General features: G+C 34.3%; 1 protein-coding gene across 10 annotated transcripts in view; it reads left to right on the top strand.

Annotated features, from left to right (window-relative positions):
• The window catches only part of RNPC3 (RNA binding region (RNP1, RRM) containing 3), a 79,499-nt gene that overhangs the window by 4,803 nt on the left and 56,420 nt on the right, over nucleotides 1–18,276 (top strand). For 8 of the 10 annotated variants that reach the window (XR_002646107.3, XR_002646104.3, XR_016394645.1 and 5 more), the window contains exons 3-10: nucleotides 1,296–1,414; nucleotides 2,282–2,365; nucleotides 2,782–2,893; nucleotides 3,997–4,065; nucleotides 7,107–7,249; nucleotides 10,073–10,198; nucleotides 12,873–13,024; nucleotides 14,984–15,145. Coding sequence is in view for 6 of the 10 variants with exons in the window: in XM_022584197.3 (XP_022439905.1) it covers nucleotides 1,296–1,414; nucleotides 2,282–2,365; nucleotides 2,782–2,893; nucleotides 3,997–4,065; nucleotides 7,107–7,249; nucleotides 10,073–10,198; nucleotides 12,873–13,024; nucleotides 14,984–15,145 (967 nt within the window). In the remaining 4 variants the exon portion in view is untranslated. The remainder of the gene's footprint in view (nucleotides 1–1,295; nucleotides 1,415–2,281; nucleotides 2,366–2,781; nucleotides 2,894–3,996; nucleotides 4,066–7,106; nucleotides 7,250–10,072; nucleotides 10,199–12,872; nucleotides 13,025–14,983; nucleotides 15,146–18,276) is intronic. The other 2 variants (XM_022584195.3, XM_089918871.1) reach the window with 2 other exon arrangements.

Genomic DNA, 18,276 nt, shown 5'->3' with positions numbered 1-18,276 from the left:
TTAAGAGAAGCTTTCCAGTAGTTTGGATATATGTTCCTGGATTTAAGGACAGAGGTTTGGGCTGAAATTATAAATTGGGAAATCATCAGCATAGAGATGGTTTTTTAAATTAAGGTGCTGGATTAGATACAGAGGACCAATAATAGACCTCTGGAGCGTGACAGCATTAAGAGTTTGAGACGGCATAAGCCACCGTGATTGAGGAGTAGAAACAAATGAGCTGGGAAGAAACCTGTAGGAAATTATAGTGTCTAGACACCAAGTGAAGAACATGTATGAAGGAGGGAGTGGAGCGATTGCGTTAAATGCAGTAAAATGAAGATTGAGAATTGACCATTGTTGTGGCAGTACAGAATTTGTTGTTTATGACAAGCAGTGTCAGTGGACTAATTAAGGCATGAACCTGATTGGAGTGAGTTTGAGACTGGATGGGCAGAGAGGAATTTTAGATAGAGGGCATAGATAATTCTTGAGTTTTACTGCAAGAGTAATTTAAAGCGGAGTGAGGGTGGGGGTGAGTGGGCAAGAGTGATAAGTTGGATCAACAGATGAAGAAAAAATATTGTTTAGGATGGGAGAAATCAGACTATGTTTGTATGCTGATGTCGATGATCCAGTAGAGGACAGAAAATTAGCAATGTAGGTAGGAACACACCCTGTACAGTTCCAGAGAGCAGAAGAGAGGCTGGGATTTAGTATACAAGTAAAACAACTAGATTTAAATAAAAACATGGATTGTTAACATGTGATAACAGATAGAAGATATAATATGTGGATGCAGAAGCTGGTAGATGGGAACTTATGGTGGGAAATCTGAAGTTCTCATCTTGTTGCTTCAGTTTTCTCAAAGTAGGAAGCAGTATCCTAGGCTAAAAGAATGGGACAGGAGTATTGTGAGGTTGAGGAAGAAGGAAATAGTACAAAATATTGTCTTAGAGATTAGTAGAAAAAATGAACTAATATATTTGACTGTGGCTTCTTTAAGGGTCACCCTCAGATTTGTGGTTGTGAATTTAAAGTGAGACTAGCCCAATTCATTATGTTTGTTTTTCTAACCATTTTCAGCTGCCTGGGTATAGGCAGCATTGTATTTAACCAGATCTTAGCTTTCCTAAGTGATTGGAAGCAGTTGCTTAATAAGTAATGAAGCCTTGGCAGCCTGAGATGAGAAATGGGTAAGAAATAGCCAAGGAAATGTTAAGAGCGTTAACAAAAAACATGTATAAATTATATATGGTCTCTAACAAATAATTTTGGTACAGTTATTAATTTTTTTTTTACTCTTCCAACTGAAGGCATTGACAAGACTTCATCAGCTGAAGCTTTTAGGTCATACTTTAGTTGTTGAATTTGCAAAAGAGCAAGATCAGGTTCATTCACCATGTCCTTCTTCAAGCACTGAAAAAAAGAAAAGGTATGTAGATAGGTTTTCGTACATTTTAAAAGTGTTTTTTTTAATCCGTTGTATTGCTCTTGGATTGTTTTCAGACTAGCAGGTAAATAATTTGAAACAGTAAATGGTTATATCTCTCTACTGAATCTAGTACATTAAAGCAATATATTTGTTCATTCCTAATTGTGCATTAGGAACCTGAGTATTGATTTAATATTAGGAATTAATCAATGTGAAGTGGGAAAAGAGTAGTGGGAAAAGCATTCAACTTTAAGTGGAGGGAAGGTAACTAGTATAAAGTCCTTGTGTTAGATATAGCAAGGTGTCATGAATAGGCGTGGCCTGGTATTTGGGTCCCAGCTGTAATTCTTTGTAGTTATATAACCTTTATAAATTTGCTTTACACCAGTGGCTCTCAAAGTATAATCCCTGTACCAGCTGCATCGTCTAGGATCTTGACTGAAAGAAAGATTCTTAGGCCTTAACCTAGTCCTACTGAATCAGAAATTTGGGGTATTGGGGGTGGGGAGGAGGATAGGCCCCAGCAGTCCGAGTTTTAACAGACCCTCATTGATGTACATTGAGGAAATTTGTGTGCCACTGATTTATACCATGCGAACTTCAGTTTTGGTGGGGCGGGGGTGTCAGTGAGATTTATCATACCATCTTCGTAGGGTTGCTGTGAAGAGTAAATGAAAATGTGCCATGCCTTCTATAATATCTGGAATAGATACTCTTTTTTATTGGTGTTTACTTAAGAAATAGTTGAAAGTTTTACTTATGGAACTGTTTTCATAATGCCGTTTGAAAAGATAATATGTCATTTTTGTATGCAATTTTTCATTCTATTTCTAAAGGTAAGATCAACTTTGATTCTGTATTTCTTAGGTCTGATGATACTGTGGAAGATGATAAAGAAAAGAAAGAACTTGATTGTTTAACCATAGAAAATGGAATTGCACCAAACCATGGGTTAGCATTTTTTGTTTGTATTTCATTGTTCTTTTGGTTTTGTTTTGGATAGGTGGTGTATGTGGCGGATGTGTGTGTATTGCAAATAAGATAATTTTTTAAAGAACATTTTATTATATATCGTGCATATTTTTAATGTGTTGATTAAACATACTGAGCTCTAAGAGTTTGTCACTGAATTTGGTTCCATTAAAATGTTCAAAGTTGTAAGATATTCTCTGATAAGAAATGCCGTATTCTTCTATAATGCAATCAGAAGGCAAGTATCTTTTTAAATGTAATCAATTGGATCTGTTAGGAACAGAGTACTCTTACTGAATCATTTGAGCAATTTGTATGTTATTAGGTTACCTAAAATGAGTTATTGATATGAAACTTACTAAAGCACAATAAGCATTTTTAAATATGTTTTTTAGGTTGACTTTTCCTCTAAATTCATGCCTCAAGTATATGTACCCACCACCTTCAAGCACAATTCTAGCAAACATAGTAAATGCTTTGGCAAGTGTGCCTAAGTTCTACGTACAGGTAAGTAGAATAAAACGTTCCTCAAAGTAAGTACTTGTACAACCTTATATGTTACTTTTCGTGCTAATTCTCAAACTTTTTTTTATAATAGTATTACACTAATTCCTGTAGGGACAATGATGTTTCAGTATTTTAAAGGTGTCTTAGTTTGTGCTGCTATAACTAAGTACCATAGCCTGGGTGGCTTTTAAATAATAAAAAATTATTTTTCACAGTCTAGAGGCTAGAAGTTGGAGATCAGTGTGCCAGCATGATTAGGTTCTGGTGAGGGCCCTCTTCTGGGTTACAGATGGCCGTTTTCTCTTTGTATCCTCATGTAGCTGAAAGAGGGTGAGAGAGCTCTCTCTTGTGCTTTTTATAAGGGATGCTAATCCCATTTATGGGGGTTCTACCCTTATGACCTAGTTACTTCCCAAAGGCCTTATGTCCTAATGCCATCCCATTGTGGATTAGGATTCAACATAAGAATTTTGGAGGGGGACACAAACATTCAGTCCATTGCAAAAGGTAATGAAAAATTACTACATTCAAGTAAAGGCTTTTATAAACTATAGCTTAAAAATACTAACATGTTTAGTATTAATAATACTAATAAACATAAGCTAATTTGGGAAATATAATTTCTGGTAATTCTTTGTTACTTTAGCATACACCTTTTCCTTTCTTAAAGGAAAGGACTTAGAGGACCCCTCAGCAAATGCTTGAAAGTACTGACAATAAAATGTACTTTTAAGTACAAAATATAGGTGATACTTATCTTCTTTGTTGTACTTCTCTGTGTTTCATAATTTCACAATAATCAAGGGAAAAAAACAGTTCAGTAAATTTTTATGTTGTAAGAACATGACATTTTTAATAATGAGAATAATTGTATTTGTAGAATTGACAAATATTTTAGGAAGGCCAGTCTTCTGAGATACACCAGTGCCTGAGATATACTAGTTTAGCCCTGTCCTGGGATTATAAAGGCAAGAGGTGGTCCTTCCTTTGCACTAAAGTAATGAAAAGTGTTATTGCAAAGTTTTTAAGTACATAAAATATCAGATATGAGTTGAATCATCATTTTTCTATTTTATTTTAAATATTTTACCACTTTTATTAAGGTGCTTCATCTTATGAATAAAATGAATTTGCCCACACCTTTTGGACCAATTACTGCAAGGCCTCCCATGGTAAGAAAGCTCTTAGAATTTTCAAGATTCAAAATTTCTCTTCTTGAGGTGAAATTATTGAGGCTAAATTTTACAGATGTTGTGCCAGTGACCTCTAATGTGTATTGAAAATGAACAAGTGTAAAGTTAACATAATAATAGTCCAGTGGAGAATTGAAAGTGGGAGAAAGCCAGAACATTAAAGAGATGCTTTGGTAATAGAGGCCATCATTTCTGCCAGTGTTGTTGTTCAGGCCTTTGACCTAGGACGTTGTGCTATCCTATAGGATAGTTACATTTAACATACTGAATTGTCTAAAATTTCCATTTTTCTGGTTTTATTTAAAAGGTTGATAATTTTTTATTAGAATTTACTGTGCAGATCTATCAATAATTTCAATGGTAGGCTATGTCTGCTCTTGAATAATTTTAGTTATTATTGGGTTGGCCAAAAAGTGCCTTCAATTTTTAAGTAAAATAAAAGACACATTTTTCATTTTCACCAAGAACTTTACTGAACAGTGTATTTACCCTTTTGTTCCACTACCTTCTGCCATATTTCAGGCAACTTCATAATCCATCTTCCCAAAACTTTTTATCTTTTTGAGCAGAGAACTGTTTGTTCCAGATGCCTTTTACAGTCTTCCAGGGAATTGAAATTTTTTCCATTAAGAGAATTTTGTAAAGACCAAAATAAATGGAAATTGAAGGTGCAATGTCTGGTGAATACGGCAGATGAATCAGAACTTCCCAGCCAAGCTGTAATAGTTTTTGCCTGGTCATCAAAGAAACATGTGGTCTTGCGTTATCCTGATAGAAAGTTATGCATTTTCTGTTGACTAATTTTGGGTGCTTTTCGTCAAGTGCTGCTTTCAGTTGGTCTAACTGGGAGCAGTACTTGTTGGAATTAACCATTTGGTTTTCTGGAAGGAGCTCATGATAGAGGACTCCCTTCCAGTCCCACCATATATACAGCATCACCTTCTTTGGTTGAAAACCGGCCTTTGGTATATAGTTGGTGGTGCTTCATTTTGCTTGCCCCACGATCTCTTTTGTTCCACATTATGGTACAGTATCCACTTTTCATTGCCCATCACAATTTGTTTTAAAAACGGAACGATTTCATTACGTTTAAGTAGAGAATCGCATGCGGAGATATGATCAAGAAGGATTTTGTCCACTGAACTTAGGTGGAACCCAAACATCAATGCGATTAACATAACCAAGCTGGTGCAGATGATTTTCATTGCTCGATTTGGATATTTGGGGTATGTTGGCTATTTCCCGCGTGCTATGACATTGATTGTTCTCAATTAATGTCTCGATTTGATTGCTGTCAACTTCACCTGGTCTATCCGACTATGGAGCATCGTCCAGCAAAACTTTGCGAACCACTTTTGACATGTTTGACCAGTCACAGCACCTTCTCCGTACATTGCACAAATCTTTTTTTGCATTTCAGTTGCGTTTTTACCTTTCTTGAAATAATAAAGCATAATATGCTGAAAATGTTGCTTTTTTCTTCCATCGATATTAAAATGGCCACACAAAAATTCACCAGTTTTGATAGTTTTTTCTTTAATGCACGTTGATATGACAAGCTATCACAAACAAAATTGTTTCGAATGAAGTTAAAGACAGCTAACCGCTAATAGAGCCATCTTATGGAAAAAAACGAATGAACCTTTTGGCCAACCCAATATTTTGCTATAGTACTCGTAGTACTTTTTTATTTATTTATTTTTCTTTGTTTATTTTTTATTAATTGGAGTATAGTTGATTTACAATGTTGTGTTAGTTTCAGGTGTATACAACAAGTGAATCAGTTATGCATATATCCACTCTTCTTTAGATTCTTTTCCCATATAGGCCATTACAGAGTATTAAGTTTCCTGTGCTATACAGTAGGTTCTTATTAGTTATCGATTTTATATATAGTAGTGTGTATATGTCAACCCCAGTCTCCCAATTTATCACTTCCCCCCTGTTGGTGATCATAAATTTGTTTTCTACATCTGTGACTCTTTCTGTTTTGTAAATAAATTCATTTCTACCATTTTTTTAGATTCCACTTATAAGTGATACCATATGATATTTATCTTTCTCTGACTTACTTTCACTCAGTATGACAGTCTCTGGGTCCATCCATGTTGCTGCAAATGGCATTACACCGTTCTTTTTTAATGGCTGAGTAATATTCCACTATATATATGTACCCTTAGTACTTTTTTTTGTGTGTGTGTGTGGTATGCAGGCCTCTCACTGCTGTGGCCTCTTCCGTTGCGGAGCACAGGCTCCGGACGTGCAGGCTCAGCAGCCATGGCTCATGGGGCTAGCCGCTCTGCGGCATGTGGGATCTTCCTGGACCGGGGCACGAACCCGCGTCCCCTGCATCGGCAGGCGGACTCTCAACCACTGCGCCACCAGGGAAGCCTGAGAGCTAACATTTAAATAGAAAATTTGCTTTTGTATTGTGTATTGGTTGCTTTTCTAATGTGTATACTATTAACTGCATAATTTTTCTTTATAACCCCAACACCTCAATTCCTGGCACATTGCAAAGATTATGCTAGCTGCTATTAACAAATAAAACTCAAATCTTAGTAATTTAACACAATACAAGTTATTTTTTGCTCGTGCTAAGTTCATTCCAAAAGTAGGACAGAATGGTGTTCTCCTTTACTGAGTCACTTAAAAGATAAGTTATCTTCATTATTTGCATTCCCAAGTTGGTGAGGACATCATCATGCAGCCTGCAGATCAAGAAGAAAGAGAGAATTATATGTGTGGGAGTTTTTTATGCTAACATTTCATTGACTAAAATTCAGGGGAAATCTAACTGCAAAGGAGGTTTGGAAATTTAGTCCAGCTAAGTGCCAAGAAAGAAGAAACAAGTTTTGTGATTAGCTAAAGGCTGCTAAGACAAGTGTTTCATCAATATATGTTGAATGTGTAGAAGAAAATCATGAGGTAGAGAGATGTGAGAATCATGTATCTGAATGGAAATGGTTTTCTAAACATCATAGATTACCATAGTATTTTTGCTTTGTTCTTTTAATTAGTATGAGGACTATATGCCACTACATGCTCCTCTTCCACCTGCATCTCCTCAGCCACCAGAGGAACCTCCTTTGCCAGATGAGGATGAGGAATTATCTAGTAAAGAATCAGAATATGAAAGCAGTGATGATGAAGACCGTCAAAGGTTTGCAGTGTCAAATAATTTTTGTTTAGATTCTAAGAAACATAGAATATGGGAGAGAGATTCTCTTGCTCTTCTTAAGTTTTGCATACACTTCTTCATAATTCGGGGTCTCTAGAATTTGTCCATCCCCAACTCCCCATCATGCTATAGATTAAGACCTGAAACTAGATATCAAGATTTAAGGGAACATTTTTGTATTGTGAGTAATTTTTTGGATTGATGATTATGGTATACAGTTGATCCTCATTATTTGTTGATTCTGTATTTGCAAATTTGCCTACTTGTTACAATTTATTTATGATTTCAGTGTCAATAATTACAGTGCTTTTATGGTCTTCTGAAGACAGCATGTGCAGAATGGTGAAAAATTTGAGTCTTTTGACATGCACATTCCTAGATAAGGTAGAACAAGGTGACATTCTGCCTTCTTGCTTCAGCTCTCATACCGTAAACAAGTGTCTTTTTCACTATTTGTACCATGTTTTGCACATTTTTGTGCTGTTGTTGATTTTGCTGTTTAAAATGGTCTCCAAGCATAGTGTTGAAGTGCTGTCTAGTGTTTCCAAGATCAAGAAGGTTGTGATGTGCTTTATGGAGAAAATGCTGTGTGTTAGATAAACTTTGTTCAGGCCTGAGTTATAGCACTGTTGACTGTGAGTTCAATGTTAATGAATCAACAATATATATTAAATAAGGTGTTCTTAAACAGAAACACACATAAGACTAGATATGTATTGATCAACTGATTGAGCACGTGCTTGCAGGAACATCACTGCCCTAGGGGCAGTGATCCATTATTTACTAATTCAGTGTTTGTGGAGACTTTACAGAACAAAATTAAGTTGTATTTCTGTTTTTGTCAGCTTATTCCCCTGGACTTTATTCACCTCAGAATAATTTCTAGAGCAATTCTATAGGATTTTATACAAAAACATTCACAAAAATTACTGCAAAGGAATTATTCTTTTATTGGTTGTTCTTGATGATCTACATATATTTTGTTTAAAGCTTCTGGCAAAGAGCAGTAAATTGTTAATAATGTTCAGGTATATAATCCACAGCATAGCCTAAAACAGGAATTGCTAAACATTTTCTATATAGAGCCAAAGAGTTCTGTTGTAGTGGAAAGCAGCCATAGATGATACCTAAATAATTGGATGTTGCTATCTTCCAATAAAACTTTTTATTTGAGAAAAACAGACACTGACTAGGTTTGGTCCTTTGGCTGTAATTTGTCAACCCCTAGCCTAAAAGACCTGTGTAGGCCAATGATGGGAATCTTAGGCAGATATGCACAGAAGCAACCAGATACAGAAGGAGTGGTTGACAGGAGTCAAAATCCAAGCAGAGAATCTAAGCAACATATACAAGTAATCAGCAGCAATTTGACTAATACTGAGGCAACATCCACTTGAGTAGTGGCTCCATATATTTTCTCTTTCTTAAGGAAGGAGTTATGTTGGAACTACTAAAATAGGAGTGAATAGAGTATCTGTCTTGAATAGAGACAATAAGGAAGGCTGGCAGTTCTTAATAGACTAACTTGTTGTTAAATAAAGAATGTAGAACATTGCAGTGGGCTAATTACTTAACCTGTAAATTTTATTTTCTTTATAAAAATAATGATAGTAATGAGAAATGCTTTAATAGGCTAGCTAAAACCATTTTTGTTCTTGTTTATTTACGTTTCCATTTAGGGATGTAGTGAGGAATTCTGCTAATTCATCTTGAGTCATGAGAGCAAAGCCTTTGCATGAACTAACCTCTGGTTTCATGCTTCTCTGTTATCTTCTGGAAATATTATAAAATATGCCACTATGTATTTGTCAGCAGATGTCTATTGATTACTTACTTAACATATGCCTTGCACTGTGTAGAGCCTTAGTATACTTTGGGTGAGCAATCTATGAATATAGACATATATTTTGTATAACTGGATTTATTCATAAAATTTTTGGTAAACTGATTGTTAAGAGGCTTTAAAAATTTATAACATGTTTTCATTTTTCCTCACTTAAGGAAAAATGTTTAAAATTTATTTTAACCAAATTCTTCTTCACTACATTTTACTGTGCTTGTTTTGCTTTCAAATTTCACAAACTTAACTCTGGAGAAGTAGAGCTGTGACTAGTGGTTTTTGAACTTGCTCTGTGGAAGCACTATATCTGATCCTGTGGAAGATCCAAGAAAGCCTAGACAAGATCTATTCTAAATATTATTCATAATCATAATGGAGATAAGCTATGTATAAGGTATCAATTGTCACCCCTTGATTGTTTAAGCTACTTCAGAGTATAGTATTTGAAAACTGTTCTCAAGTATCTTTTTTATATAATGATGCTTTCCAACAATTACGCACAAAATATTTTTAAGTAAAAGTACTTAAGTCCAGGTTCTCTTTAATAATTAGAATATGAATCAAAATAATTTTACTACGTTCGTAAGGTCTTTTGAATATTAGTCAAGAAAAGAGCAACAAAGTTACAAAGATTATATTTAGTGTATTTTGTTTAACTTTTTGGCATCAAAGTTCAGTCATTTGGGCAACTAATAATTTTTTTTAGTAAAACATATCTTTAAAAATTGCAATTAAGTAAATTCCAAATTCCTTCAAACAAAGATGAAAGTTGAGCAAGGAGATTTGTAACTTGAGCTTTTGTCAGATTGATTATATCTTATTTGATGGCTTAGAAATTATACTTATGCCATATAAATCATTTTATAATTTATAAGCTCAATACAAATTTGTTTAACAAAAGCAGTTGTAGATAGCTATGCTTCTACACAAAGAAATCTTTTCTACTTTTCTTTCCTCCAATGTAGAATGACCAAACTAATGGAACTAGCAAATCTTCAGCCCAAAAGACCAAAAACAATAAAGCAGCACCATGTGAGAAAAAAGAGAAAAATAAAGGATATGTTGAATATACCATCATCTGCTTCACACGGGTAATTTTGTTTTGGATTATAAGATAAGGGTTTTGTATGTACTTTGTCTGATTGCTTAACTCAAATCATACCTCACTCTGACTTTTATTTCATCAGTCCACTGGTTTACCAGTGACTGATTATTTGCCAAATTCACAAGTATCCTTAATTCTCAAAGTTGACCAGCATTTGTTACTATTGACTACCCCAGGTTTCAAAATTGTCCACCCTTAATTTTACATTCTCTTTTTTTATTTCTCATCTTACTTTCTCTCTTCCTTCCTACTTTTTTCTTTTGTGACTTTCTCTTACTCACTTGCTTTTTTTTAAAATACTGGATTCCATATACTCCTGTCCATTGTCATTTTCTGTTCATATATTTATACTCCTTGTTAATATCATTAATTTTTTTATGGTTCACCTGTTGCAGCTAATAGATTCCAAATCTCCATCTCTAGATTTAACCTCCTGAGATCTAAAGTCTTCATTTCCAGCTTCCTATTTGCATACTCAAGAGTGTCTTGTAGGCACTTAAGACATTATCCAAAACAAAATTCATTTACTTTCCTTTCATTATCTCTTTCTCCTCCTGCATTCACAGTTTTGATGATGGCATCCATCACCAGTGTGTTTATATGAAATTTTGTTAATTTCTCCTAACTCCACTACCTGATATCAAACATTTTTTTACTGCGAAGTACCCTACCTGGTAAAAGTTCACATGGCTTAGCACACAGGACCCACCTTTAAATATTTATCAAATATGTGATAAGTTCTCTGCTAAATATTATGTGGTTTGGATCATTCTTCCAAAGCTCAATGCTATCTTTTCAAACAGTGAGTTAATAGTCTTATGGGTAAGTAAGCCATACGCACAGATGACTGTTGCATTAGCAGTTATAATAAATGACATAAGAAGAAGATGTAATTAAGAATGAAGTGTTATGAGGAAGGAGAGGTCACAGCCAGTCAAGAAATCTGGAAAGACTTTAAAAGAGAGGAGACATTTGAGCTGGGCTTGAAGGATGAGAGGCAAAACTCAGGCAGGGAAGAGATATCCAGTGTGAATGAAAAAGTGAGTTTCCAGAGGTAGGAAAATTTGGTGCGTAGGAATAGAAATGATGAAAGGGAAAGCTGGAAGGATGTGGAGAGATCTGCCTTAAATGTTAAGTTATGGTGTTTGAATACATTGAGGGAGCCATTGTAATGCCACTGATATTAAAAACAATTAAGAATTTCTGTCAGACTTTGTCACCTTGTAATAAACTTTCCAGGAAAATTATGTAGATGCTGGGTGATGGTCAGGGCTATGGGTACAAAAGAATTTTATTAGGTATAAATTAACTTCCGACTATGTCTTAAACTTTCAGTTAGAGTAGAGAAATTGCCAATGAAATAGTACTTATTACTGTGTATTTCGTTTGAAATATATTGTCCTTTTTTTCCTTTTTCACCGATTATCTGACATTTTGCTTAACAAATTTTCTTTGAAATTATGGCAGAAATTTTACTTGCCTTTTGCCATGGAATTCTATGTATTTTAATATCTTAATCAGATGAAAATTACCATTAATTGCAATTTTAATTCAGCTTTTCTACAATGTAAATTTCCCTTGAACTTGTAAGTAACTTTATAAATAGAGGAGGAAGTTTGTTAAAATTATCTTTTTACATTTTTAAAGGAATGGGTCTTTGGGTTTTTTAAAATTATTATTTCATGTTAAGTATACATAATATGATGCATATTTCCCACCTATGTATGTTTTGACACCACAGTCCCATGCTTTTGATCTGTAGCAGCACCAAACAATTAAAAATTAATACAGTTGACCCTTCAACAGCACGGGTTTGAACTGTGTGGGTCTACTTATATGCAGACTTTTTCTCAATAAATACTACAGTACTACATGATTTGAGGTTGGTTGAATCCCTAGATATGGATCCACAGATATAGAGGAACCATGGATATGGAAGGCTGATGAAGTATATACAGCTTTTCAACTGCTGCAGGGTTGGGGCCCTTAACCCCTAAGTTGTTCAAGGGTCAACTGTAATGTGAACCAATTAAATTTTCCAATAGCCACATTAAAAGATAAAATTAATTTTAATAATATATTTTATCCAACTGATTATATCTGAAATGTTATTTTAACATATAATTAATATAAAACGTTATTAAAACGTTTTATATTTCTTTTTTCACACAAAGTTGTTAAACTCTGGTATATATTTTGTACTTAGAGCATAAGTACAGCAACATTTCAAATGCTTATTAGCCACATGTGGCTTGTGGCTACTGCATTGACCTGCATAGGTTTATTATATATAGTATATAGAATACAGTGCATAAAATGCTTACATTAAACATAGAATGAACTTTTTTGCTTATTGGTAAATATCCTGAAGTTTAGAATCAATAGTCCTAAAGTCCTATTTCTGTCATTTACTGAGTGACTTTATGCAATTTCTTAACACCCTTTAGCCTCAAACTCCTTATCTGTCTAAACTAGGAATTTAATAATACCTATATGAGAACATTTGTTAGGATTTATTGAAGTTAAATGTAAGTTACTTTGTTCAATGCCTATAGTGTGTTTTATCAGTGTTAGCTTTTGAATTTTAAAGTAAATATGAAATGTTTTACTCAAAATTTTATTTGCAATTACAAAGTAATGCTGTGATTGTTTGTAAACAGCAGTTTACATCCAGTGTTGTTACCTTCGGATGTATTTGACCAACCACAACCTGTAGGTAATAAAAAAATTGAATTCCATATATCTACCGACATGTCAGCTGCATTTAAGAAAGATTTAGAGAAAGAACAAAATTGTGAAGAACAAAATTGTGGTAAGTGTATTCTAGTTCTTTAACATGCTATGTAAAAATTCTTCTCAGTTTTTTTTGTATTAGAATTAAATTTTATATGTTTCTGTTTTTTTAGTATTTGTGAATATATTTAAAATATGCAGTTAGGTCTTTGTTAGTGTCTTAGAATACTATCCATTTTAAACTTTTTTATATAACTAAAATTGGAGCTTAGTGGTAAGATTGTCACAGTTACCTTTTGCTAGTAATGAACTCTAGGGTGAGGTTTAGTCTCATTTTTGCTGATGTTTACACTAAAAATGTGATAAAAGAGTTTCTTGTATTGATCTGTTTTTTCATTGCTTGTTATATGTGATGCTCTGGTTTTATTAGTACAGTTGTATTATTGGTTAGGAAAACAAGCAGTGTGATTGTTTTTTGAGTTGTAGATTTCATGTAAAATTTATTTTTTTAATCCAAAAGACATGGAAGATTGTTTACAAGATACTATTTGTTAAGTTTGAAGATAATGTATTGAAATTACAGATTTTTTTCTGCTTATTTTAAACATTAATTTGATGTTATACTACAGTGGCATTTCCTTGTTCTTTAATTTTTAAATTTCAGAAATAATACCAGCTTATAGAAAATATAATCAAAACAGGAGCATATAAAGTTTTAAAAAGTTAACACCTCAAACCCCACTGTTCCCTATACCAATACTTAGAGATAACCATTGTTAATAATTCGGTATGAAAATAGTCCTTCCAGATCTTATCCTATATTTGTGTATAAACATTTTATTTTCCCTTACTTCTTTTTTTAAGTAGCCATCATGGGTTACTTTTTTATGGCTGCATAGCACTCCATAGTATAGTTATAACAATCTTTATTTAATTATACTCTATTGATAGAAGTTGAGGTTGTTTCCGTTTTCTTTATTATTACAGCAAATTCTGGAATATACATTCTTGTACATATATCTTTGAGCACTTGTGTGAATATAGGATAGAGTTCTAGTAAGTATTGCAAATGTACTGAATGATAAACTGTAACTGGTTTTAATTCCTGTCTGATGGTTAGTGAGAATGCATTGCCTTTTCAGATAGCTCCTTTTTTGTTTGTTTCAGTATTTATATTTGTATTTTTGTAAGGTTTTCTTTCTTATCTCATGACTAGTCACCCCTTGACACAAATTTTTATTTTTTTAAGTTTAATTTACTCAAGGACTTAGACCTTTGTGAGGGGGGGACAATTGTCCCACTCTGCATCAATGTAGAGTAATGCTGAATTAACAGTAAAAACAGTTTTAGAAGTTTTTTTTCTTACTAATGCCTTCAGGCCACAGGAGGTCTGTTGGTACGATGGCTTTCCTATGTTATGAGGAGACTTTTATAATCCTAAATATGGAATGTTATTTGCATCATTTTCACAGCTTTTTTAGGGTTTTGTTTGTTTTTTTAGGTAGTATAACTAGATTTTTTCTACTGAATGTTTAATCCTGTCCTTCCCAACCCTCTCCCCCAAGTCAGTTTAATTTTTGCTGAAGCTAAGATTCATGTTTTCTGAATGCAATCCATTATGTTGCTATGTTGTAAATTTAAAATTTATGATGGTTTTTAATTTTCCTAATTGAATAATTAGGTATGCAAATACTTCTTTTTCCTGACTTTGATTAGGATTGGCTCTTTTTTTTTTTTTTTGGTGGGAAGTATAATGGATGTTTTTTTAGTACCCTCAAATGGAAGTGTCTTCTTTTATGATTTTCATGTTCTAGTGGCAGAGTTGAGTAGTCATGATAGAAACGATACGGCCTGCAAAGCCTAAAGTATTTACTGTTTGAACCTTTATAGAAAAAGTTTGCTTATCCTTGTTTCAGAGTATTGAGAAAAACACCAAAGAGTTTTAGTGCTAGAATATATCTTAAAAATTAAAAATGGAAAAGAAAAACTGTTTTGAAGGGAGGGATTTTTAATGGCTGATGTCAATGTTAACTCTTAGACTTACCTGCTTCTGAAGTTGATGCATCCAATATAGGATTTGGAAAAATCTTCCCAAAACCAAATTTGAGCATCGCAGAGGAGATTAAAGAAGACTCTGATGAAATGCCATCAGAATGCATTTCTAGAAGGGAGTTGGAAAAGGGCAGAATTTCTAGAGAAGGTAATTTTCATGAAATAAACGAGCATTTATTCCATTTTACATTTATTTGGCCCTTCAGAAGCAAAACAAATCTCTTCATGTTGTTTACTTTATTCAAAGCACATGCTTCAAAACATCTCTCCAGTTAATGATTTTTTTTGTTTGTTTGTTTTTTTGTCTATACATGTATTTTTTATTTTTTTTAACATCTTTATTGGGGTATAATTGTTTTACAATGTGTGTTAGTTTCTGCTTTATAACAAAGTGAATCAGTTATACATATACATATGTTCCCATATCTCTCCCCTCTTGCATATTCCTCCCTCACACCTTCCCTATCCCACCCCTCCAGACGGTCACAAAGCACCAAGCTGATATCACTGTGCTATGCGGCTGCTTCCCACTAGCTATCTACCTTACGTTTGGTAGTGTATATATGTCCATGCCTCTCTCTCGCTTTGTCACAGCTCACCCTTCTCCCTCCCCGTATCCTCAAGTCCATTCTCCAGTAGGTCTGTGTCTTTATTCCTGTTTTACCCTAGGTTCTTCATGACATTTTTTTTTAATTAAATTCCATATATATGTGTTAGCATACGGTATTTGTCTTTCTCTTTCTGACTTACTTCACTCTGTATGACAGACTCTGGGTCTATCCACCTCATTACAAATAGCTCAATTTCATTTCTTTTTATGGCTGAGTAATATTCCATTGTATATATGTGCCACATCTTCTTTATCCATTCATCCGATGATGGGCACTTAGGTTGTTTCCATCTCCTGGCTATTGTAAATAGAGCTGCAATGAACATTTTGGTACATGACTTTTTTTGAATTATGGTTTTCTCAGGGAATGTACCCAGTAGTGGGATTGCTGGGTCATATGGTAATTCTATTTGTAGTTTTTTAAGGAACCTCCATATTGTTCTCCATAGTGGCTGTACCAATTCACATTCCCACCAGCAGTGCAGGAGTGTTCCCTTTTCTCCACACCCTCTCCAGCATTTATTGTTTCTAGATTTTTTGATGATGGCCATTCTGACTGGTGTGAGATAATATCTCATTGTAGTTTTGATTTGCATTTCCCTAATGATTAATGATGTTGAGCATTGTTTCATGTGTTTGATGGAAGTCTGTATATCTTCTTTGGAGAAATGTCTATGTAGGTCTTCTGACCATTTTTGCATTGGGTTGTTTGTTTTTTTGTTATTGAGCTGCATGAGCTGCTTGTAAATTTTGGAAATAAATCCTTTGTCAGTTGCTTCATTTGCAAATATTTTCTCCCATTCTGAGTGTTGTCTTTTGGTCTTGTTTATGGTTTCCTTTGCTGTGCAAAAGCTGTGAAGTTTCATTAGGTCCCATTTGTTTATTTTTATTTCCATTCCTCCTAGGAGGTGGGTCAAAAAGGATATTGCTGTGATTTATGTCATAGAGTGTTCTGCCTATGTTTTCCTCTAAGAGTTTGATAGTTTCTGGCCTTACATTTAGGTCTTTAATCCATTTTGAGCTTATTTTTGTGTATGGTGTTAGGGAGTGATCTAATCTCATACTTTTACATGTACCTGTCCAGTTTTCCCAGCACCACTAATTAAAGAGGCTGCCCTTTCTCCAGTGTACATTCCTGCCACCTTTATCAAAGATAAGGTGACCATATGTGCATGGGTTTATCTCTGGACTTTCTATCCTGTTCCATTGATCTATCTTTCTGTTTTTGTGCCAGTACCATACTGTCTTGATTACTGTAGCTTTGTAGTATAGTCTGAAGTCAGGGACCCTGATTTCTCCAGCTCCGTTTTTCATTCTCAAGATTCCTTTGGCTATTCGCGGTCTTTTGTGTTTCCATACAAATTGTGAATTTTTTTGTTCTAGTTCTGTGAAAAATGCCAGTGGTAGTTTGATAGGGATTGCATTGAATCTGTAGATTGCTTTGGGTAGTAGAGTCATTTTCACAATGTTGATTCTTCCAATCCAAGAACATGGTATATCTCTCCATCTATTTATATCATCTTTAATTTCTTTCATCAGTGTTGTATAATTTTCTGCATAGAGGTCTTTTGTCTCCTTAGGTAGGTTTATTCCTAGATATTTTATTCTTTTTGTTGCAATGGTAAATGGGACTGTTTTCTTGATTTCACTTTCAGATTTTTCATCATTAGTGTATAGGAACGCAAGAGATTTCTATGCATTAATTTTGTATCCTGCAACTTTACCAAATTCATTGATTAGGTCTAGTAGTTTTCTGGTAGCATCTTTAGGATTCTCTATGTATAGTATCATGTCATCTGCAAACAGTGACAGCTTTACTTCTTCTTTTCTGATTTGGATTCCTTTTATTTCCTTTTCTTCTCTGATTGCTGTGGCTAAAACTTCCAAAACTATATTGAATAAGAGTGGTGAAAGTGGGCAACATTGTCTTGTTCCTGATCTTAGTGGAAATGCTTTCAGTTTTTCACCATTGAGGATGATGTTGGCTGTGGGTTTGTCATATATGGCCTTTATTATGTTGAGGAAAGTTCCCTCTATGCCTACTTTCTGCAGGGTTTTTATCATAAATGGGTGTTGAATTTTGTCAAAAGCTTTCTCTGCATCTACTGAGATGATCATATGGTTTTTATTCTTCAGTTTGTTAATATGGTTTATCACATTGATTTGCGTATATTGAAGAATGCTTGCATTCCTGGAATAAACCCCACTTGATCATGGTGTATGATCCTTTTAATGTGCTGTTGGATTCTGTTTGCTAGTATTTTGTTGAGGATTTTTGCATCTATGTTCATCAGTGATATTGGCCTGTAGTTTTCCTTCTTTGTGACATCAAGGTGTTGGTGACCTCGTAGAATGAATTTGGGAGTGTCCCTCCCTCTGCTATATTTTGGAAGAGTTTGAGAAGGATAGGTGTTAGCTCTTCTCTAAATGTTTGATAGAATTCGCCTGTGAAGCCATCTGGTCGTGGGCTTTTGTTTGTTGGAAGATTTTTAACCACGGTTTCAATTTCAGTGCTTGTGATTGATCTGTTCATATTTTCTATTTCTTCCTGATTCAGTCTTGGCAGGTTGTGCATTTCTAAGAATTTGTCCATTTCTTCCAGGTTGTCCATTTTATTGGCATGGAGTTGCTTGTAGTAATCTCTCATGATCTTTTGTATTTCTGCAGTG

This window comes from Delphinapterus leucas, chromosome 1 (assembly GCF_059928025.1).
Source record: "Delphinapterus leucas isolate spDelLeu-1000000601 "Yukka" chromosome 1, BTC_Dleu_Yukka2, whole genome shotgun sequence".
NCBI classification, from domain to species: Eukaryota; Metazoa; Chordata; class Mammalia; order Artiodactyla; family Monodontidae; genus Delphinapterus; species Delphinapterus leucas.
Note: the sequence above shows the minus strand (reverse complement) of the source record. Positions and strands in the feature narration are given on the sequence as shown.